Source organism: Melanotaenia boesemani, chromosome 8, assembly GCF_017639745.1.
Source record: "Melanotaenia boesemani isolate fMelBoe1 chromosome 8, fMelBoe1.pri, whole genome shotgun sequence".
Taxonomy (NCBI): Eukaryota; Metazoa; Chordata; class Actinopteri; order Atheriniformes; family Melanotaeniidae; genus Melanotaenia; species Melanotaenia boesemani.
Window position 1 is genome coordinate 9,874,763 of NC_055689.1, and position 21,347 is coordinate 9,896,109.

General features: G+C 38.2%; 1 protein-coding gene across 1 annotated transcript in view; it reads right to left on the reverse strand.

The window, feature by feature from the left end:
* The window catches only part of LOC121644392 (sodium channel protein type 1 subunit alpha-like), a 43,198-nt gene extending 23,940 nt beyond the window's left edge, over positions 1 to 19,258 (reverse strand). The window contains exons 1-11 of the mRNA XM_041992285.1: positions 18,992 to 19,258; positions 17,377 to 17,495; positions 16,745 to 16,834; positions 15,339 to 15,467; positions 14,402 to 14,493; positions 14,072 to 14,314; positions 13,909 to 13,972; positions 3,231 to 3,372; positions 1,788 to 2,010; positions 1,104 to 1,453; positions 825 to 951 (exon numbers count right to left, since the gene is read on the reverse strand). Coding sequence (XP_041848219.1) covers positions 825 to 951; positions 1,104 to 1,453; positions 1,788 to 2,010; positions 3,231 to 3,372; positions 13,909 to 13,972; positions 14,072 to 14,314; positions 14,402 to 14,493; positions 15,339 to 15,467; positions 16,745 to 16,834; positions 17,377 to 17,495; positions 18,992 to 19,258 — 1,846 coding nt within the window. The remainder of the gene's footprint in view (positions 1 to 824; positions 952 to 1,103; positions 1,454 to 1,787; positions 2,011 to 3,230; positions 3,373 to 13,908; positions 13,973 to 14,071; positions 14,315 to 14,401; positions 14,494 to 15,338; positions 15,468 to 16,744; positions 16,835 to 17,376; positions 17,496 to 18,991) is intronic.
* Between the last annotated feature and the right edge of the window lie 2,089 nt (positions 19,259 to 21,347).

The window sequence follows — 21,347 nt, forward strand, 5'->3', positions numbered from 1 at the left end:
AATGCTTTCGAGAAAACTTTGTTATGAGCTGGGCTAATTTTTTCATGTTAGGTAACTTCCCTGAGTCATTTTAAACATATTATTTGTACACAGCCATATGACAGTAAACAGGGCAGTCTCAGTCTCAGTTTGGAGAAGCAGGGCGTGATTCTCATAGGAGATCTACACTAATAGTTATTCAGACTGGTGAAATTACAAGAGCTCATTTTTGCCTGCTAAAACAGCTCAAGCTTCAAAATTTCATAGCAATTTAATCATCCAAAATGGCTACGTTGTTGTAAAAGTGTCGCTTGTTTAGGAGACATGATGACAGTAGAGAAGAGACTGTGTGTTACATCTTAAGCTAACTGTTAGCTTTCTGCTGTAACTCTTGTCCAACTTCTCAGACACTCATTAGCTAATATGAAAAACCAGTCAGAGTGAGCACTTTGACTTACAACCATGATGATGATTCTACAAGTTAAACTGGACAAAAAATAGATGTCAACAGAGTCTGATTATGGGACTGTGGCGCGCACACAGAAAACACAAATGAGACAGAAGTCCATCTGCTCCAGATGTGCCCAACAACCGACTGTTAGCATGCTGTGTTGAGTCCCAAAGACACTGACTGCTTAGAAGTACTTCACAAATCAACCTCTTAAAATGAATGAATAAATAAATAATAAATAAATTACTATCTCTCTGCGGTTACATAATTCACAAATGTACATAATTCATATGTCAATAAAGTCCGGCTAAGAAAGAAAAAATAAAATAACTGTGAATTACTGTGAATGTGAGGTAATTTTTTCATTATTCTTTATGTTTTCAAATGGACGCACCATCCATGGCATCACTGAAGAAGCTGACAGAGCTCAGGCCTCTTTTCCTGCACACTGAGGTCGGCTCCATCGCTGTCGGGGAAGGCTGGAGGACAGGTTTGGGAGATGTTTCCTCTGTGGTGCTGGGCTTCCGGTGGATTGAAAGTATCTAACAAATTAAATATAACGATTTATTGACTGATGATTAAAATTAGCCTAATTTTTTCCCATCTTGAGAAGGATATATGTAATATGAATATTTTTCAGGATAGCCCCTTCTGACAAGCCCCCATCACTCACTGTGTCTTCTCTGACTCGCTCCATGCTGTGAGCAGGCAAGGATGTAGGGGTGAGCAGACCCATGGTAGTCACCCCGTTCTGGTCTAAGGAAATGTTCAGCCGACCATTGACATTGAGGCTGGGTGTGAGAACTTGGGAGCAGTGGCTCCTTACACTGCCCGTCCTCCTCTTCCAGGGTGTGGCAGTTGAACCGGCGCGACTCCTGAAGACGTCCCCATGAACGCTGTATTCATCGTCGGCAAAGTCCGCTTCTGAGTTGTTGCGAACACGGAAAGAGCTGAAGATGCTGTTCTGGCTTCCTCTCCTGGTGCTGAGAGGGTGAGAAGAGAGGGTGGCCAGCAGAGGGTGGGCTGGCAAGGGAGATAGAGGAGGCTGGAGAGTGACACAAAAATTAGCTTCTAACCTACAACATCATAGACATTCTGAACTGTGTTTGTGGGATGTGGTACTGTACCAAAACTTCATCAGCAGGGTCTAAATTCTCCTCAGCAGCTTCCCCTGCTGTCTCCTCTGACAGAGTTCTGTGAGATCTTCTTCTTCTACTGCTGCCGCGTCGTATGCTTTCTGTCTTTATACAGAATGGAGACACATCTGGGGAAAGAACTGAGTCTGTATCTTGAGCTTGTCTTTTGGCCGCCAACTTAAAAAAAAGAGAGATTATGTTAGAGAAGATTTAGCACAAACATAAATGTGAAGATCCTGCACCTACTCTTTGTTCTCGTCTGAGATGCTCCATAGCCAGCTGAAATTCCCTCTCTTTCTGCCAGGCCTCAGCGATGGTTGCCTGATTCTGCTCCTCGTAGGCCATGGCCACCACAGCTAGGATCAGGTTGACCAGGTAGAAGGAGCCAAGGAAGATTACCAGCACAAAGAAAACCATGTAGGTCTTTCCAGCTGAGCGCAGAGTCTGAGAAAATCCCATTAATTATTAAGGCAATTCAAATCTTAAAGAAAACAACTGGCTTTCTTAATATCTTGTATTTATGTGGTTCTGAATGGTTATCTGTGCCAGTTATTACCAAATCTGGTACAAAAAAGAAAGTACACCCTCTTTAAATTCTAAGGTTTTATGAATAAAGACAGTAAAAACTGTCTGGCCTTACCAGAGCTTAAAATGAGGTAAATAAAACCTCAGACAAGTAACACTGCATTACATATGACATCTGCATGATGTGATAAGTGTTTTACATTTCTGTGGAGAAATTCTGGCCCAGTCTATTCTATTTAACAATACTTTAGTTTGTTGAGTTTGGTTGGTATTTGTGCATAGCTCTCTTAATGTCCCGCTACAGCATTTCATTCAGGCTGAAATGTGATTTTTTTTTTTTATTATTGTATTATTGTAACACACTGACTCTTGATTTTGAGCCGTTCTGCCGTAGATTTGATGCTGTATTTGGGATCCTGTTGTTGTCCTGTTGTATGACACATGCCATCACATTCTTTTCCAAATGACTGAACATACATAAAACTCTTATTGGGTGTCACAGTTATAAATGAGCACCTCAAATATCAATTAGATCATTTAAAGTTTATAATGCTGTTAACAAAAAGTTGGTAGAAAAATTCTGCTATTTACTGCGAGTAAGTATGAATAATGTTTGTTTGCATACAACATGTGCATATAAATAGAATATGCAACCTAAATACTGAAATCGAGAGAACAATGTTGTTCAACTTAATGTCAAGATATGTAAGGTAAATTGACATGACAAGTAAATTATTATTTTGTATGATTGTAAAACAACCCATGCTGTTAACAGTTTCTTTTGAATATGTAAAATATCACAATTATTTCATACATATTCTACAATTGTATGGACTACACTAAGACTTAATCCCTCCTTTTCCCCTTACCCCTCCATTTTGCAGAGGCAAAATGCCCTTTTCCTTCCAAAGTCAAGCAACGATCATCTTGCCCTCCAACTAGGGTGTTGGGGGCTACTTGGTAATCTGGATGACTATTACTCCTTGACCCCTAAAATAAAAGAAGCACCCTACCTCTGCAGAATGAAGGAGGTAAAGACTAATGGTTGAATTATGAGGAATATTTGGGTTTGATCCTGAATCTATCAAACCATAACTATAAAATGCTGGTGGGTAAGAACCAAGATTAAAAGATTGCACCTGATGAAACAGCTCTTCCCAGTAGTCTTGAGTCATGAGTCGGAATAGTGCCAGAAAAGCCCAGCCAAAGGTATCAAAACTGGTGTAGCCATAGTTTGGATTCCTTCCTATTTTTAGGCAGTCAAACCCATCTGGACACTTCCTGTAATGCAAATAAAATGAACAAGCAGAAGACAGATTACTTGACAACTGGGCTGATAAGTAAAAGTTCCATCAAACTTTTACACATCAAAAGCAGACAGGACAGATATAGCTGTGCTAGAGTTCAGGCTACTTCACCAGAGTTAAAAACATCTCCAGTACCCATGCTGTCCTGCAGCTTTTGACTTCACAGAGAACAGAAGCAAATGAGACAGTGAGTGCATGCACTGCTATCATCACCATTATTTCAACTGAGGGCACTTGAAATATGTTTCAGTCAGAAGCACTAAAATAAGCCAGAGTGAAAGGGATTACATTGAGCCAGATGGATATCAAATTGCAGTTTAAAAATTTGCAGCCGGATGCCTCCATTCCTGATCTTCATTGTCAGCATAGTGGCATTACAGAAAATATTTAAGTCCAGCAGCTGAGAACAAGCTGGATTGCCATGTCAATCTGAGTGTGGAATAATTTCATAATGGCTGGCAAACATCTGGGCGGGAAGGCACTGCTGTGAGAACAGCTGTAGATCTCACCAACCAAATAAGCAGAAATTCTGACTAATATCCAGCAGGAAGGACAGTGGAGGCTGCGTGAGACCAGCTGCATCTTTCTGTTAGGCTGTCCTTCTGCTAAACAGCTCAACCTGTCACCGATCTGTTCAGCTCTTTTAATCAATATGACGAGTATAGCACAGTGGTGATACACATTTTGGCTCTGATTTACAAAGATTCCTGATCAAGAGCGCAAAATTGCCTGCGCACGCATAGTATACACGTGTTGGTTTTGCATGATTTGCGGGTGATCAACCAAGAATGTTGGCGCAATTAATTACAGGCCCAAACAGCAAAGGATTTAGCGCGCGTTATGGCTTCTGGAGAGTCCTGGAGAGTTTATAACCAGAACAGAAAGGTTGCAAATGCAAAATAAAATTCGACTTGATGGAGAGATAGATGTTAGAAGACGAGGCAAATAAAAAATATTGCTGAGCTACAGCAAAGAAATCTAAACGTCACCAGAATGACTTCAATATGGAAGGGTGTTTGCTAAACAGTAAATGCAGCTGGCAAAACCACAAGAACATCAGATAAGGTTAGGAGATGACAAGATATAAGATGAAGTTCCAAAACAAACAGCTTATAAACCTAAGCAAATAAGACAGGTGGGGGCCGGCACAGGACATGCCTCTGGCCAATATTTAGCAACTGGTGCAGCTCGCTTACTTTGAGGAGCAGATGAATGCACTAGAGCTGATTGCAGAGCAAGTCATGTGACAACGGAATAGTTTTTTTTTTGACGAAATAAAACGTTCAGCCCAAGACATATTGATCAAATAAACGTGTTTCGCCTTTTATGCAGGAGGTGCGCGCTGTGTACGCTAGTGGAGGTGCATTGCAGCGCAAACTCGGCACTACAGCAGTGCTGTATCTGGGCTGACGATGGTCATTAATGCCCTGAAGAGATGAATTGAAGATGGGGTAGCCTACAGGTAGTGGTGAGGGCTCTGAATGCCACCAACGCGCAGCAGTAACAGCCCATTCTGCATAACAGCATTCAACTGCGTGTGCTACGTTTATCTGCTTTACGCGCATTATTTCGTCCATTAACAGACGCAATCCCATATGCGCCAAAAACTGCATTTTTTTGTGTGTGTGCCCTCAATTTTGCACACGTTTTTACACACACAAACCAGGCAAACCAAATCGGGTCCTTAGTTTAAATAACTGATTTTGTTGTTTGTAGTTAAAATGATTGAGAATTCATATATTAATACCTTAGTTTCAAGTTTTTCACGTTGTATCTAAAGCAACATCTCTCCATCCTAAAATAATGATTTAATCTATGTGCTTACTTAATGATGTCCACATTCATTTTAGGTTAAAATAACCACTGCACCTCTATATATTTTTATATTATAACTTATTTAAGTGAAATGATGACAGCATGGAAGGTCATTGTTATCTCTCTGTGGGTCTAATAGCTTTAAACTTTACAGAAACAATTTCTAGGTGCATGTAGGTGGGCTCTACTTTCTCCAGATGATTGAGTTCTGTTTGCCTCCTCAATCCAACTTGCACTGGTGAAGCAGATTAGAGGTACCTCTAGATAAGAAAATGGGCTGTACTTGTAGTTAGCACCTTTGCCCCACAGCAAGAAGGTTCCTGGTTAGCACATCAGCTAGGGGGGAGGGGATCGAGCCAGGCCTTTCTGTGTGGAGTTTGCATGTTCTTCCTGTGTATGCATGGGTTCTCTCCAGGGTACTGTCCAAAGACATGCATGTAAGGATAATTGGTCACTCTAAATCCTCTCTAGAAGTAAGTCTAAACATGAGTTTGTTTATCTCTATGTGTTGGCCCTACAATGGACTGCTGACCTGTCCAGTGTGTAACCTGCCTCTCACCTGCTAGCTATGGGGTGCCACCCAGAGACAAGATGAGATGTTTTGGGAATGTCTAAGGCCCTGTTTACATAACGGTATTTCAATAAACACAAATGTTTTTGCACCTTTCATTCACATGCAATTTTGGGGCACTGAAATCAAACTTTTGGGGAAAATGCTTCGATGGTCAAAATGCTACAGAAAAAGAAGAAAACAGTGGAGCAAATGTCCACGAGGCTTCTATGGTATCCTGTCTTTGTATAGATTTAATCAAAGTTAGTGCTGCTCAAGGAGTGCTGCTGCGATCCATTCATCCGTCTGTCCATCCATCCGTCCGTCCATCCATCCATCCATCCATCCATCCATCCATCCATCCATCCATGGCAGGGGCTGAAGCCGAGCTGCTATTGGGAGAGAGGTGGTGTACACGATGGACACAATTGATCTAACATGCATGTTAGGTTGATAGGTGACTCACAGTCTTAACCTCACTCCAACTATTCTTTATATATTTTCCATTTTTCCATAAGTACTCAGCAAAATATGTTAAGAGGTTTCACACTGTATAAAAAAATGAATGGGAATCTTGGACTTCCTGGAATAAAGCATTTAAAACAAAACTGTGTGCTATAAATGATTTGTAAGTTTACAAGTCATCTTATGCAACCAAAGAAACATACTCAGCAAGAGCTCCATTTAAGCTCATTTTTTGCATGTTTACATTTTTATCAGTATTATTTTTGAGGGCATGACAGCAATTTCTTGCTGTTTGTGTACAGGGCAGCAGAGGAACATCTGTCTTTTTTTTTTTCCTGGGTAGGGCTAAAGTGGTGGGTTTCCATGCTCACATCAGTGAAGGGCAAAAGTTGAAAACAGCTATACAAACAGTAATAATCCTTAATGCACAGTGGCTTTAAGATGTGAGAGGATAAGCGTTTGCCGGAATTCCACTGTAGGGCGATAAAAAACGGAAATAAAAAAGCTCGGACCTTAGAGCAAATTATTTATCACAAACTTGACAATGAGGCTGAAAATATGCACTTTAAATATGCATGAGTGTGTGTGCATGTGTGCCCAATTGGTGTGTGCATGTGTGTGTGCTTGTGTGCGTGCGTGCGTGCGTGCGTGTGCATGTGTGTGACTGTGTGTCATCATAACGTATCCAAAGCTTTAATTTGGAAATCTACTCAGGGATTACTTGTTGGAATACACTCAAAAGATTAAGCATCCTCTATGTTTTACGTCCTCCATCCTGACCTGCTTAGCATCTTGCCCGTCTCCACAGCCAGACTCAGAAATTTGCATTTAAAATGTCACAGAAGTCAAAAGGCTGTCTCAATCATTCGGCAAAGAAACAGATCAGCTTTCTTCATGGCTACATGCTATGACCTGACAAACAAGTCAAGATGGGGTGTCACTCTTATTAAAAAAAAACAAAAAAAAAAAAAATACCATTTAAGCTGTGGTGATGCAGCAATGTTAACATAAAAGGGATATAATTGTTCTAATCCTTTGTGTTATTTTGAAAAAGTTCATGCAACAATAAGCCTGTTAAGCTGCATAAATAAATAAAAATAAAAAAAAAAAGTTAAGTTACAGATGGGACAGCTGCACAGGTCACATCAGTAGTCAGCTCTTACTAACCTACTATTTAAATGAGTTTAATGACATCACTTCCTCCTCAAATGCCCTCAAATGCATCCTCTTTTCGGCCTGGCTTTAGAAATAACTGGATAAGATTTGACTTCTTGTGAGATTAAGTTTCTGTGTTTGTGGAAGAGTGGTTACAGAATTAGATCACAAACTACAGAGCAGCTCCTCTCTGATGCAGAACTATGTAGCTGGCAACCTCTGTCTTGTCTAAAGTAAAAATAAACAATTAATTTTGTCCTTTGGCATGTCTGAGAAGAGAACTGTGGCAGCCATGTTTGCTTTTTCTCTTTTAAACAGTTGTTTGTAAAACTGTTCTTTTTAGAAAGGAAGCAGGCAGAGTTCAGATGGTTCAGTGTGAAGTGACAGGAGTTCTTTTGGGAAGAGCTCCTGTCCAGAACAAACTTCTTCTTCCAAAAGTCAACCCCATTTAATTTTCATCCTTATAATGTTAAATGACTTACGGCTAGGGCGATACTATGGGTTCATTTAGTCCCAACGTCTACCAAAATAGTGTAACATGCACCCCAATGCATACAAAGAAATGTGCAATAAGATAGTCTAGTTTATTGGCTGCTACTTCATTAATTATGGTTAAAACCATGTCAGCGTCAGCGGAATTGATCAGTGCTATAGTGTAAGGTGTTTAAACCAAGAAACTGCCAAATACCTTAGGTAAGTTGAGCATTTGATAAGACAGATGCTGCTTTAGTAAAATAACTCTGCTATTTACACCAGTTAAGTAATTTATTTCATAAGGTATCAACAGGTTCTTCTTTGTGTTCAGGATGAGAAGTTCCTAAGTGGGGCTATAACTTGTTTGGCTTCATACTGTCAGATGAGGATTTTTTGAAACATACAACACTGTGGTCTGTTTTCATTACCCACCATTGATCATTCCCATTGCTTGACCATTACTTGGTCAAGCCTAGGGCAAAATATGCCTCATTATATTTTATTGTTGTTTTTTTATGTCTGTTGTTAATTCATCATCATTTGCCCACTGGTACTTTCACAAATGTGACCATGTTTTGCTAGCATTGTAAAAACTATACGCTTTATTTAGCCTTGCAGCAACCCCTCTGGCATAATTCTGGGCCCCATGCCCCAGTTTGGGAACCACAGATATAATGGCATGGGAGGGGAATCAGTTTCCTGACCAAAGCATGTCTGACTACATAAGGTGGCAATGTGCTGCCTTTCAGCTCTTTTGTGTCATATTTTTTTAACAAGTAGTACAGCTGATGACAAACTAGCACCATGATGACCAATGATTTCATTATCTCTATACAAACACTTTACTTTAAATAAAGTAATATGTAAGCTATACTTCTTCATGTGTGCAAGCTTTTTCTGTTACTTCTGGGTCTAAGCCCAGGAAAGGCTTATAATATTCCATGTGTAAATGAATAACTTTGTTGTTGCTAATTTGTGCTTCTTGTTGTCTGTATCACCAGGTATCCCTGACCTACAGTTATGGTGCTCTTTCCTGTCCTCTCCAATCTCAACCAGTCAAGACAGATGAAGCCCTTCCTGAGGCTGGTTCTGCTGAAGGTTTTTCATTGCTGTTAAAAGAAAGTTTTCCTCCCCACTGCCCTGTGCACGCTTAGGATGGGAGAAGAGAAGAAGATTGGATGCAGTCTGTTGGTTTTCTTACCTAGGCAACTATTTATTATGAATTGGACTATTGTATCATATAATGTCTTTGTTTTAATTGCAGCTAACTGGACTGCAATGAATTGGATTGAATTGGACTGTGTCTGTAAAAGTGCCTTTAGATTACTTTGGTGCAAATTTAAAAGAATGGAACTGAATGCCACTCTACTGAATTGAATTGAACTGAACTGAATTGAACTATATTGAACTGAATTAAATTGAATTGAATTGAATTGAATTGAATTGAATTGAATTGAACTGAATTTAATTGAACTGAACTGAATTGAACTGAACTGAATTGAATTGAATTGAATTAAACTGAATTGAATTGAACTGAATTGAATTGAATTGAACTGAACTGAACTGAACTGAACTGACTTAAAATTAGCTGAACTGAATTTAATTACATTGAAACTGAATGGAATTGAATTGAATTAAACTGAATGGAACTGAATTGAATTGAATATAACTGAACTGAATTGAATTGAACTGATTTGAATTGAATTGATCTGAATTAAATTGAACTGAATTGAATTGAATTGAATTGAATTGAACTGAACTGAATTGAATTGAATTGAACTGAACTGAACTGAACTAAATTGAATTGAACTAAACTGAATTGAATTGAACTGAATTGAATTGAATTGAATTGAATTGAATTGAATTGAACTGAATTTAATTGAACTGTACTGAATTGAATTGAACTGAATTAAATTAAATTGAATTGAACTGGATTGAATTGAATTGAATTGAATTGAATCGAATTGGACTGAACTGAACTGAATTGAATTGAATTGAATTGAATTAAACTGAATTGAACTGAATTGAATTGAATTGAATTGAATTGAATTGAATTGAACTGAACTGAATTGAATTAAAATTAACTGAACTGAATTGAATTGAATTGAATTGAATTGAACTGAATTGAATTGAATATAACTGAACTGAATTGAATTGAACTGAATTGAATTGAATTGATCTGAATTGAATTGAATTGAATTGAATTGAACTGAACTGAATTGAATTGAACTGAATTAAATTGAACTGAATTTAACTGAACTGGATTGAATTGAATTGAATTGAATTGAACTGAACTGAACTGAACTGAATTTAATTGAATTGAATTAAATTAAATTGAACTGAATTGAACTGAATTGAATTGAGGAATAGTTTGGTTTTCTCTCCACTTCTTTAGAAACTGACCTTGTCTTGTCTGCTGGCTTCTATTGAAGCCTCTACAAAGACAAGTGAGATATTTAAATCTTTTTGTTTAATGTGTTTTGCTTTATACCTAACCTACACAGCAGCATGTGTCCCTTCAGTTTTTGGTGGACTACATACTAGTTTGTAGGGATTTTTATTGGCATTTCAAAGGTTCTGAAAATTATTTAAAATGTAAATGGCCAACATGACTGATATATACTTAAATTCATCATCATTTTGAATTTCAACAAACTTTATGCAGAACGGTGGCTGGAGCCTGATCACGCCACTTGAGCTGACCAATCAGAGTGAGCTCTGCTTTCCACCCCTACCTATCAGTACATAGCACATAGCAAGCTATTTCATGGGCTTCAGGGACATTAGTGAGTCTCTTCTTAATGTTTCTTTTTTTTTTCCATATTTAAATTTTTAATTTTTTATTTCAATTATTGTTTATTCTTTTTTATTTTTTTAATGACATAATTTACATTATATTGCTGGACCTGACTGGAGGGGATACAAAAAGGAATGAATAGTGATCATAAATAAAAAAGAGAGTAGAGAAAATAATAAGAAGACAACGATACACCAGATAGAAAGCCAAGGTTCTTCAATCCACACAGAAACCCCAGACAACCACTTGTTACACCTGCTACACCTTTACAGAAACACAGCAGAGAATTTCCTACAGCTTTTACAGGAAAACAAAGCTGATGATGATCAAGAACACCTATAAGAGACAAAAAGCTGAAAAAACAAACCCAAAAAATACAAACATGTATCACAGCCAAAGCCAGAGTACCAGAAACATACACACACACATACAGAAAAAAATTAAACAAAAGTAGCTGCTAGTATATAAACAGGACAAAGCAGCTACAATGTCAACATGATTCGACCTGATGGATAGATTGGCTGGAGGCTCCACCCATTCCTTCCCACTTCCACGAGTCGTCACCCTTCCTACTCCACCAACACCCACCCACCCCTTATCCCCATCCATCCACCCTGTAACCTTCACTCACAGCTCCCCCTGTGCTGTCCTCTTCATTCACCTCCATCTACCCTCACTGCCAGCTCACCTCCTCCTACAGTCACCCCTCCACAGTCTCAAACCTTACACCTGCAGCCAGATTTACATGAACACTCGCTCTTAAACACCCACATCCCCCTTCACCCTCCCACCATGCCCCGTGGTAGACACCCCCAGCGGCAAGAGAACAGTGAGCCCCAAATCCGGCCCCTATCACCACCCCCAGCCACACACACACAAACCTCTCAGTCTCACCCACAAACATCTCAGCACCTCCCCTTACGATCCCCTGCACGCCACACAGCCCCCCTTCAAAACAAACAAACAAAAAAAAAAAACTTTTGTTTTACATTTTTGCTCTTGTTCACAAATGCTCTATGCATCAGATCCTCAAATATCTAACATGGAACCTTCTATCTAAAAACATAAGGCAAAAAACACACATCTGCACCAGTCTGTTCTCCATGTGCTTAATTTCATCACAGTCTTTGTGTGCTATCATCCATTAACTTGTAATATTAACAAGAGCAACTAATGGAGGCCATTTGTTGGAGCTGCTGGATTTCAAATTCACACAGATGGGTATTTAGTTCACTATAACCCCTTGAACTGGGCCTGGCAGCGGCAGAGTCATCCTGTTGTGCTTGTTTCAAAAGCATTTGGATTTACAGGATTATTCAGTTTGTGGCCTGAGTAGCAATATTTGGGATGGTTTCACACTGTGCCTTTGATTAGGAGCAAAGACTGTCACTCCACAGACAAATACCACCTACGTATCTAAATTTACATTTATTGACATCTCATTTGGGACAGCCACTGTAAAACTACTGGGGGTTAGCACTGAAGTTTTATTTGGCTTATTTTAAATCACTTTAATCCAGAAAGTGAAAAGTGACTCGATCAAATTATATAGCTTGAAATAATCAGAAAGTATCTCTAAATGGCAAAAAGGCCCAACAGCCCACCCACTCCCCACTATACTTTGATCACCAGATCCAGAATATCAACATGATCCGGGTCAAACAATGTCGGATTATAACATCTACCATGATGTCATCTTTTTTTTTTTCTTTTTTTTTTTTGCCAGTGATTCTGGGTCTTATTTGATGAGCTGGAGGCTGTAATAGCAAAATTATCCCTATCTCCCAGTAGTAAAGAATAATTTAAAAAGTTCCTGGAACCAGACAGTGATTCAGATCACCATCAAAATGTAATCACTTGTTCTTTTATTCCATTTTTGACATTTCCTGAAAATGTAATCAAAATCCAATTTTACGGGTATGTTACTAAAAGACAGACAGACAAACTAACACCACCGAAAATTTAATTAAAAAAAATGAACAGAAGCAGAAGAATAAATGCAGAATAAGATTTGGCTATTCCCCAAAAAACCAGTGAGGAAGACTGAGATGGGGGAGAATTGGTAAGCTCCTCTTGCTAACCAAGTTAGGAGTACGCATCCTTGATGAGATGCCGAGGCAGTATTCATCTCGAGCTGCAACAAAAACGTTGCTGTGTTTTATAGCATTTTGGACATGCACTGAATGCATGGGTCCTCTATCAGAGCTGCATCGATGCCAGGCATGCGTTCATTATTGAGCTGTTGAAATGTGATACAATAAATCAACATCAGCACATCCAGTTTCATTACTTAAACATTGTATGATGCTTTTTTCTAATTGTTCCCTCTCAATTGCTTAATGAAAAATATAAATACATTTTTAAAATGTGTATTTTAAAATGTGTGTTGGAAGCTAGTCAGTATTTGACATTTTTTATTTGAAATACAAGCCCAAAGTAATACCACAAGCTAATAAATTATTTATTTATTGAAGCTTTGTGATCCAGGTTGATCCAGTCTGGATCATCCTCAAAGTCTTATCAGTTGTTCTTTTATTCCATTTGGGAGATTTTCAGAAAATGTCATCAAAATCCGTCCATTCCTTTTTGAGTTATGTTGCCAACAGACACGCCTCATCATATATAACCTCTGTCCTGGTGGAGGTAAATATAAATCTGAAGGAACCTGGTTGACACCAGCTAACCTAATCATGCTATAAAGCGTTTGAGATGATGAAATCTCCAAAGACTCGTCTCTCCAGCTGGCAACTCAGGGTTTCTGAGTAAAGGGAGCCAGAGTGATTATCCTCACCACATGTTGTCTTGTGTGCGGTCTCTGTCATGCTACAGCCATTCCTCTGAAAAGATCACTCCTCTATACATTATGCCTCTAAGTCTCACACTATATAATTGAAGCCTACAGTTTTTATTTGTTTATTTATTTATTTTTCATTTGTCTGGAACCATGCACAAAAAACATTATTCTCAGAAGAGAAAAGATGTATTGTACCAGATTTAACCCCCTGACTAATTTCCATTTGCGGTCCCAGGGCAGGTAAACAAGTAATGAAATGTGAATGATATATTGTGTTGCTGTATGTGGTTTTTCTTGTATTGTTTGAATTGTTTGTACTCAGTATGATGTTCAAGTTTTTATATCCTATTGTACTGTTGACATGCGTAGCATCAAAGGCCATTGGATGGTAAACATTTTGATGTTATGTAATAGCCTGCAGATGATTAACAAGCAGGCAGGGGAGCAAACATTCACTTACCCTGCATCATTTCCATATCCACATATTAAGGCATCCTTTGATCCTTCAACTTTGTAAAAATTATCTAACAAGAGGGGAACAACACATTAAAGATTAATCTCATTAGATAATATGGATGTTATCATATGAAGAGCTGTTTATAAAACAGTTGTTTTAATCTGACCTTCACTGCTGAGAAAATCTGCAGGAGAGCTCCAGGTTCTGTTGTTGCAGATGAAGGATGTGTTGGGGCTATACGAGGAGTTGATGCAGTGCTCGAGGCTGCGGATGCACTTTTGTCGCAGGAGCCCCATGAAAAGCTGCAGGCCAATAAGAGCAAATACGCTCAGACAGAAGACGGTCAGGATCATCACGTCCGCCAGCTTCTTCACAGACTGGATAAGAGCGCCGACGATGGTCTTCAGACCTTAAAGGAGGAGAAAAGGCTGATCATGTCTTGTGCAATTTGAATTCAGTTTTAGAAATAGAGAAATGACTAAATGGATGTTTTTACCTGGAATAACTGAGATGGTTTTCAATGCTCGCAGCACTCTGAAGGTTCTTAATGCAGAGACGTTTCCAAGATCAACAAACTCTGTGACATAGCTGGGATAGAAATAAAGAACAGGGAGATGTTTCTGACAGATCACACAAGATATCTTAGCTTACCCAGTTTGGGATTCTAGCAACAACATAGCTCTCTTCCAGGATCTGTTTATGAATGCACTTAGGAATTAATCAAATTAAACTGTACTGGGTATCTTTTGAAATTGACATACACAGATACAGTATATCCTGCATCTGCAGTGGAAATTTACCGCTAATTTTCTGTCCAAGTTTGGTTCTGGTCACCATCAACTCACACAAAATATAAAGTTTTAGAAGCTAATTTTACCTGCTAGTTATCTGCTGTTAGGGAAAATGTCTGCCTTTGATTGTCCAAAGCTCAGTTACAGCAGTAAGAAAACCAAAGCAGAACATTTTCAGCTTGGATTTGGTTGACAATTCTCTGCAGAGAATCTTTAGTACCATAGGATGACACGAGCAACAAATTAGCTCACTAAACCATAATTGATGTTAATAGCAGCTTAAAATGTGTCTATATCCATTAAAAGTTATTTTGTCTCATTGTTTTCAAACAAAGCAAATGCTCCATCAGGATGATTGGTCTCAGACAATCTCCTGACATGGAGAGGTCATCTTTCTAATCTGCCACCTGCAGCAACATTACAGTCAGTTCACACAGATGTGTAGCCTTCGTGAAAGGCTTACAGCTCATGCTTACTCAAATCACAGAGAAAAATCTGGCCCATCGTGGATATACTGACATTACTGGAAAAATCTTTCAAATAAATTTGAAAGTTTCTAAGAAAACAGCAACTCGGTGTAGCCACAGCTGATGGAAAGTGAATGACTAAACAGATTATCAATATGATGGAATTGCTACTCACGCCATGACAATGACGATGAAGTCCAGCCAGTTCCACGGGTCTCTCAAGAATGTGAACGGCACTATGCAGAATCCTCTCGCAAATATCTTTATTACTGACTCGAAAGTGTAAATGCCTGTGAATGTGTACCTGGAAAATATCAGTGAAAGAGGCATAACACCCAGCATTAGTTCTGAATGTAATGTTGTACGGCATGTAATCTTAGTTTTAAAACGAATCACAGCTGTAACAGTGAGGGCTGATGTGCACATTATTAGCAGGACATGTAATGAGTGATGCCTGTCGCTGATTATATGAAAGCTATCTTGCGCATTGATCCTAAATCTGAATATTGCACTTAGATCAATGCAGATCTCAATTTAAGATGCACTCATTTTGCTGGACCAGTTTTAAACTGTGCATTCATATGCATGTTCAGTCTTCAGATTTAAGATCTAAGTGAAAGAATATACCTCAAGTAACTAGCTAACATTATTTATTCTAGTCTTCAAGCTGAGCCATATCTAACTTGTAACCCTGTCTATAAAAAGCTGGGTGCTGCCTAAAAGGCTAATAAAATGACAGCATAAATGTACGTTTGCAAATCATTTGATCCCTGTTTCATTTTTAAAGCAGCACAATTTCTATCTCTTTGGAAACTCTTTTTCTATTATTACCTGTGTGGATATTTCTTCTTTGTATCGACCAAAAACAATAAGTTAACAGGTTATCATTAGCAAGATAGGACCTTGGACCTTGAAGGTGTCACAGTGATGTGATTGATAGCACCTTAAAGCAAGACGGTTTCAGGTTCAAATCAGGTTGGACATTTCCTACTAGAGATTGCATGTTCTCACTTTGTCATCCCGATCACCAGCTTCCCTTGTCCTATATCCCAAACTAAGCTCGGTTAAGATACTGAATCCCAGATTCCCCACATGTTCCTCTTTTGTGAGTTGCATAAATAAAATTGTTAGTCAAATGAATCTTCTAAAACAGTTCATACATTATCTTCATTTATAGCATGGGGTATAAATGATTTGCAAATCAATACCTTCTTTTTCTACCAACATTCTTGGCTAGAAATCACAATATTTTTCACATTTATTATAAATTACACTAAAGATACTGAAAGTAAAATAACAAAATCCTCCGAGTGTGCACATAGAATATCACATGCTGGAAAAAAAAAAGCCTGTGACCCACTGATGATGATGATCAGCTTTCCATTCCACACCACATACTCCCTGCAGCATGCAAGCGTGATGTTCTGGGTGCTGTGAACGTCACATGCATCATACACTGTACTTACATGTCTACTACTTCTTCAGTTGACACTGATGAAGCAACAAATCCCAGCAAACTCTTCATTAGAATACATAAAGTTTACTCCACAGTTTAAAAACAGAGATGGCGCATTTACTTACTCCAGGTATTTGGTCCATGTTGGAGGATCAGACATGGCCATGAAGAAGCAGTTGGTCAGTATAGTGAACATTATGAAGTAGCTAAACAATGTAGGAAAGGTTAAGGAAGATCCATTTTGACATGAATCAGTTTCTAGTCACAAAGTTGGCTATCTATCCGAATAAAGCAGACAATATTTGTAATAATACTATAAAATACACTCATTACAAACCATGACTACATGAACTCCACTCATTTAGATGTTAGATATCAATATTTTATCTGAAACACAGAGGACATCACGAGGAAAAAAAAGTAGAAATTATTGTCTAAGCACTAAAATCTTCTTGTTCATATTTATTCTCTGAGATTAACAGAAGGACACAAGGGGGTTTAGCCAGAAATTTAAAAAAATGTTTAAAAAATGGGACACTGGACAAATCCAATAAGGACCAATGGGGTGGAAACTGGCATATATGAAATTAGCCAGTCTTACATGCAAGGAGTGGATTCTAAAGTTTTTATATTATAAAACTCCTTTAAAACTCTTATATCACTATGTTAAAATACAACTGTTTATATATAAATATTATACCATACATCAAGAAACTAATTAAAGGGTGGGAAAGCAGTGGACAATCAGAAAGGATATGCATGGACTAAGATTTTAATGGCAATAGATCTGATGAAGTGAAATGGACTAAATATGTAAAGTGCAGATGTGGCACTGAATCTGAAGATGGCCTTCCCTTTGTTAAGTACTATAAAAGTCTGCAAAGAAAACAAAAACAAACACAGATTAGTGTGTGTCGGAAGAGATCACATTTTCAGTTATTATTCTTCCCTTTGTAAACATCTCAGATCTCTCTTACGTAAAGGCCTTTTTTTTCAGTCCTGCAGAAAGAAACTCAACGGCAGCTCGGAGCAGCTGTTCAGCTGCTTTCTTTACCAAGCAGAGATGACAATATATCTGCATTGTTGAGTCAATCTCTCTGTCTACCATCTGTGTTAACTTTCACTTCTACGGGTGAAGTGAAGCCAGTTGAGATAATGGAGGCAACTCCAATGCAGGCTGAATGTTTCCCCAACAGATGTGGCATTTATTTATTTAAATAATTTTTCATCTTTGGATAATCCTCCCATCCAGCAGCGCATCACATGCCAAAACAAAGAGACCCTGAGAATGGCTGCCATGTCCTTTTTTCATCCTTCCATTAATGGGCGGCAGCCTGATCTACCAGCTCTGCAAAACTTGCTAATCCTATTTCTGCATCCTCTAGGGATCTAAAGAGGAGAAGTGCAATGCTAAGGTCTCAGTGAGGTCCTCCAAAAACCAATTGGTACATTCAATGAACATCAGCTGATTTAGAGACTTACTACCATGTAATGCTCACAAGCTCATAGGAAGGTTTTTAAGGTCGTTTAACATGCAGGGGGGAAAGGAAAATAATGCAGTTTAATATCATATCTCATTTTTAAAGTTGCAATTCTTTGAATGAATGATATAAACTAAACATGCATAAATCTACATAATGCATTTAAAAAAAAAACATACAGCAAACTGTAAATGAAGCCAAACTCAAAAGCTCAAATTGATTCAATTAACAAATATGTGTTAAATTCATTTTAAAGTCTTTTTTGATTTTTTTTTTGTTTGTTTGTTTGTTTGTTTTTGTTTTGTAATTTGAACTGTTTGACTGATTGAGCCCACATCACTGAAAAGCAGAATTTCACCTCACTAATTTCAACCCTAACACGCACATCTGACGTCATTACCAGCGTAAGTGCATGTGATGAGGGATAATAGGAGAGTCCATTGGGTTTATGTGAGCACTGCCAGGCTGCAGAGAATATGACGCATGCAATCATGAACTGTAATAAGTATGATCAAGAAAGACAGGGCAGAGGAAAAACTGCAGTGATTTTACAGTTTTGAGTCTTTGTTGTTAACTGCTATGTTTCATACTGTGAATGATCGTACTTATTTAATTTCCTCATCTTTCCTGGTTACGATTTTAATCTTTCAACTTGGCAGTTTTGAAAAATTTAAGTCTCCTCACCCAAGTTCTATATTTATATTACTGGCTTGTTAAACCACTTAGTATCATTTAATTAACAAGAATAATTTGTGGCTCTGATTGGCTCTGATTTGTGCCTTGGATGCAGCGATTTTCCTGTGAAGTTCTTTTGATTACTTTTTAAAACCTAAAGAAAATAATTTTTAAAAAAAACTAACAACAAAAAACAACAAACACAAAAGCGCTCACCCTCTGGTTCTTGTAGTAAAATGGATCAATGTCTTCCAGTGGAACCCCAACAAGTTCTGCAGGGATATCACCAAAGATGCGCGGCAGCTGCTTGCCTGCCTCCAGGTCGACCCTGGGTTTGGGAGGGTCTGCGTTCCTTTGAGTCTCATGGCTATCCTTGGGGCTCTTGGCCTGCTCCTCCGCAATCCGCTGCTCCAGGGCAGCCAAGGATTCGCGAGTGAACCGCCGCAAGCCATCAGGACCCGTTGGTAACAGCATGGCTGCCATCTTTTCATCCTGATTGTCCTGTACTAGAATTTACTTACAGCTGCAGGTAGGGTGAGGGAGTGGGTATCAAATGCACAAAGAAGACAGAGATAGAAAAGGTAAGAAAATGTTTGAAAATAAGTAGTAAGTTCAACTTATACACTTGGATGTGTTCTGTCGCTGCACTAACCAGCTCACCTTCCAACATTTTTTTTGTATTAGTAATTGACACAACAAATTTAAAGTATGAGATTTCAAAACCCCTAAATCTGCTTTTAGTGAACCAGGGGAGGAAGTTACTTACAAGTGAGAATTCACAGCAAATTACCACCTATTTTTCCATCGTTTTTCCTCCTGGCTTGAGTTTATGGAAAGCCACTTTATTTTTACAGGCGAGAAAAGAAAAGAAAAGAAAAGAAAAAAAGCCACAAAGTTGGTGGTACCAGACTTTCACCAAGGGGTTTTAGGTTCATCTGTTATCAGAACTGTATGGTTTGAAACAGAGGACTAAAATCACACCATTGATACTTGGTGGGTTTGAGCAAAAACAAAAAAAAAACTTATTAAGTCTAGATCAATGATTCCAAACCTGAGGGATAGATAGATGGTTGTAAAAACATAAAATAAATAAATAAAAACAGAATAAAAAACGTTAACGTGTCAAAGTGTGTATGCATATATCTCAGATGTGGGAATCTGGACCAGCAATCTGATTATTCTAAAGATTTGTGACTCAGAAATGTTGAGAACCACTGGTACAGGAAAAGGCCCTGGTTCGTGTTCACATACATTTCTTTTACAGCATCCTGTAAAAGAAAAAAAGTTCCACTTAATATTACCCTCTGTTGCTATGGGGACAGGCTCCACCCCTACATTTGACTTTAAAGCTTTTGAATATGAAGATGTCTGACTCTGGCATTTAAAATAATCCAAATTCAGTCTGAGAAACAGTAAGAAAAACTGGTGTTGTCTCATCTCTCAATAAAGCATGAAGCATCAGAATGCTTTAATTATATAAACACTGTCTATACTAACATATATATTTATTACTGTAAGTAATAAAAACAGTGTTATAAAAGGTCAGATTCAGACATTGTTTAAGTTAATAATAATAATAATAACAATAAAACAATAAAGACATATGGCAGGAAGTCTAGAAGTAACACTGAACATTTATCAAGGAAACACACACATTTCCACCCTTTGGACAATTTTTATCAAACATTGTGTTATCATGATATTCTTTCTAAATGCTTAAATCAATAGCTGTGACTTCTTATATTTTTAAACTAAGAACTTTAATGGAGTTCATGACAACACAGAGTCAAAAGTTGTTTTTCTGTCTAGCTTTACTCAACATTAGACCCAAACAATTTCTAAAAAGACAACGTACAGTCATTCTTTCTGCAGAGCATCTGAAGCAATATCCTCAGTAAAGTTTCTTTACTGAACACAGTGGTCGGTAAGAAAAATAAACAACACATTTCATCTGTGTTTTAAGGCTAATTTTCAACTTCTGACAAAACATAACTGCTCAAGATACATGCAGGTACTGTAATAGTTTCCTAACATTGCTGTAGGTACGCTTAAATAAATTGCTGTTTGACAACATGCTTACATTTAATATGACTGATGACTCAGCAGGATTTAGAAAAACTTGTCCATGCTTTATATTTAGTGGACCAGACTACTGTAATGCTGTCCTCACAGGTCTCCCTAAAAAGTCCATCAGACAACTGCATTTAGTCCAGAATGCTGCTGCTCGAGTCCTCACTAAGATCAGGAAAGTAGATCATATAACTCCAGTTCTCGGATCTTTACACTGGCTTCCTGTCTGTCAAAAAACTGACTATAAAATCCTGCTGTTAGTTTACAAAGCACTGGATGGTTATGGCTTAAACACATTCAGGATCTTCTGGTTTGTTATGAACCAACCAGGTCCCTCAGGTCACCAGGGTCAGGTCTACTTTCTGTTCCCAGAATAAGAAATAAAAATGGAGGCAGCGTTCAGCTTTTATGCTCCTCACATGTGGAACAAACTCCCAGAAAACTGCAAGTCTGCTGAAACTCTCAGAAGTTTTAAATCTTTGTTAAAAACTTGTCTATTTGC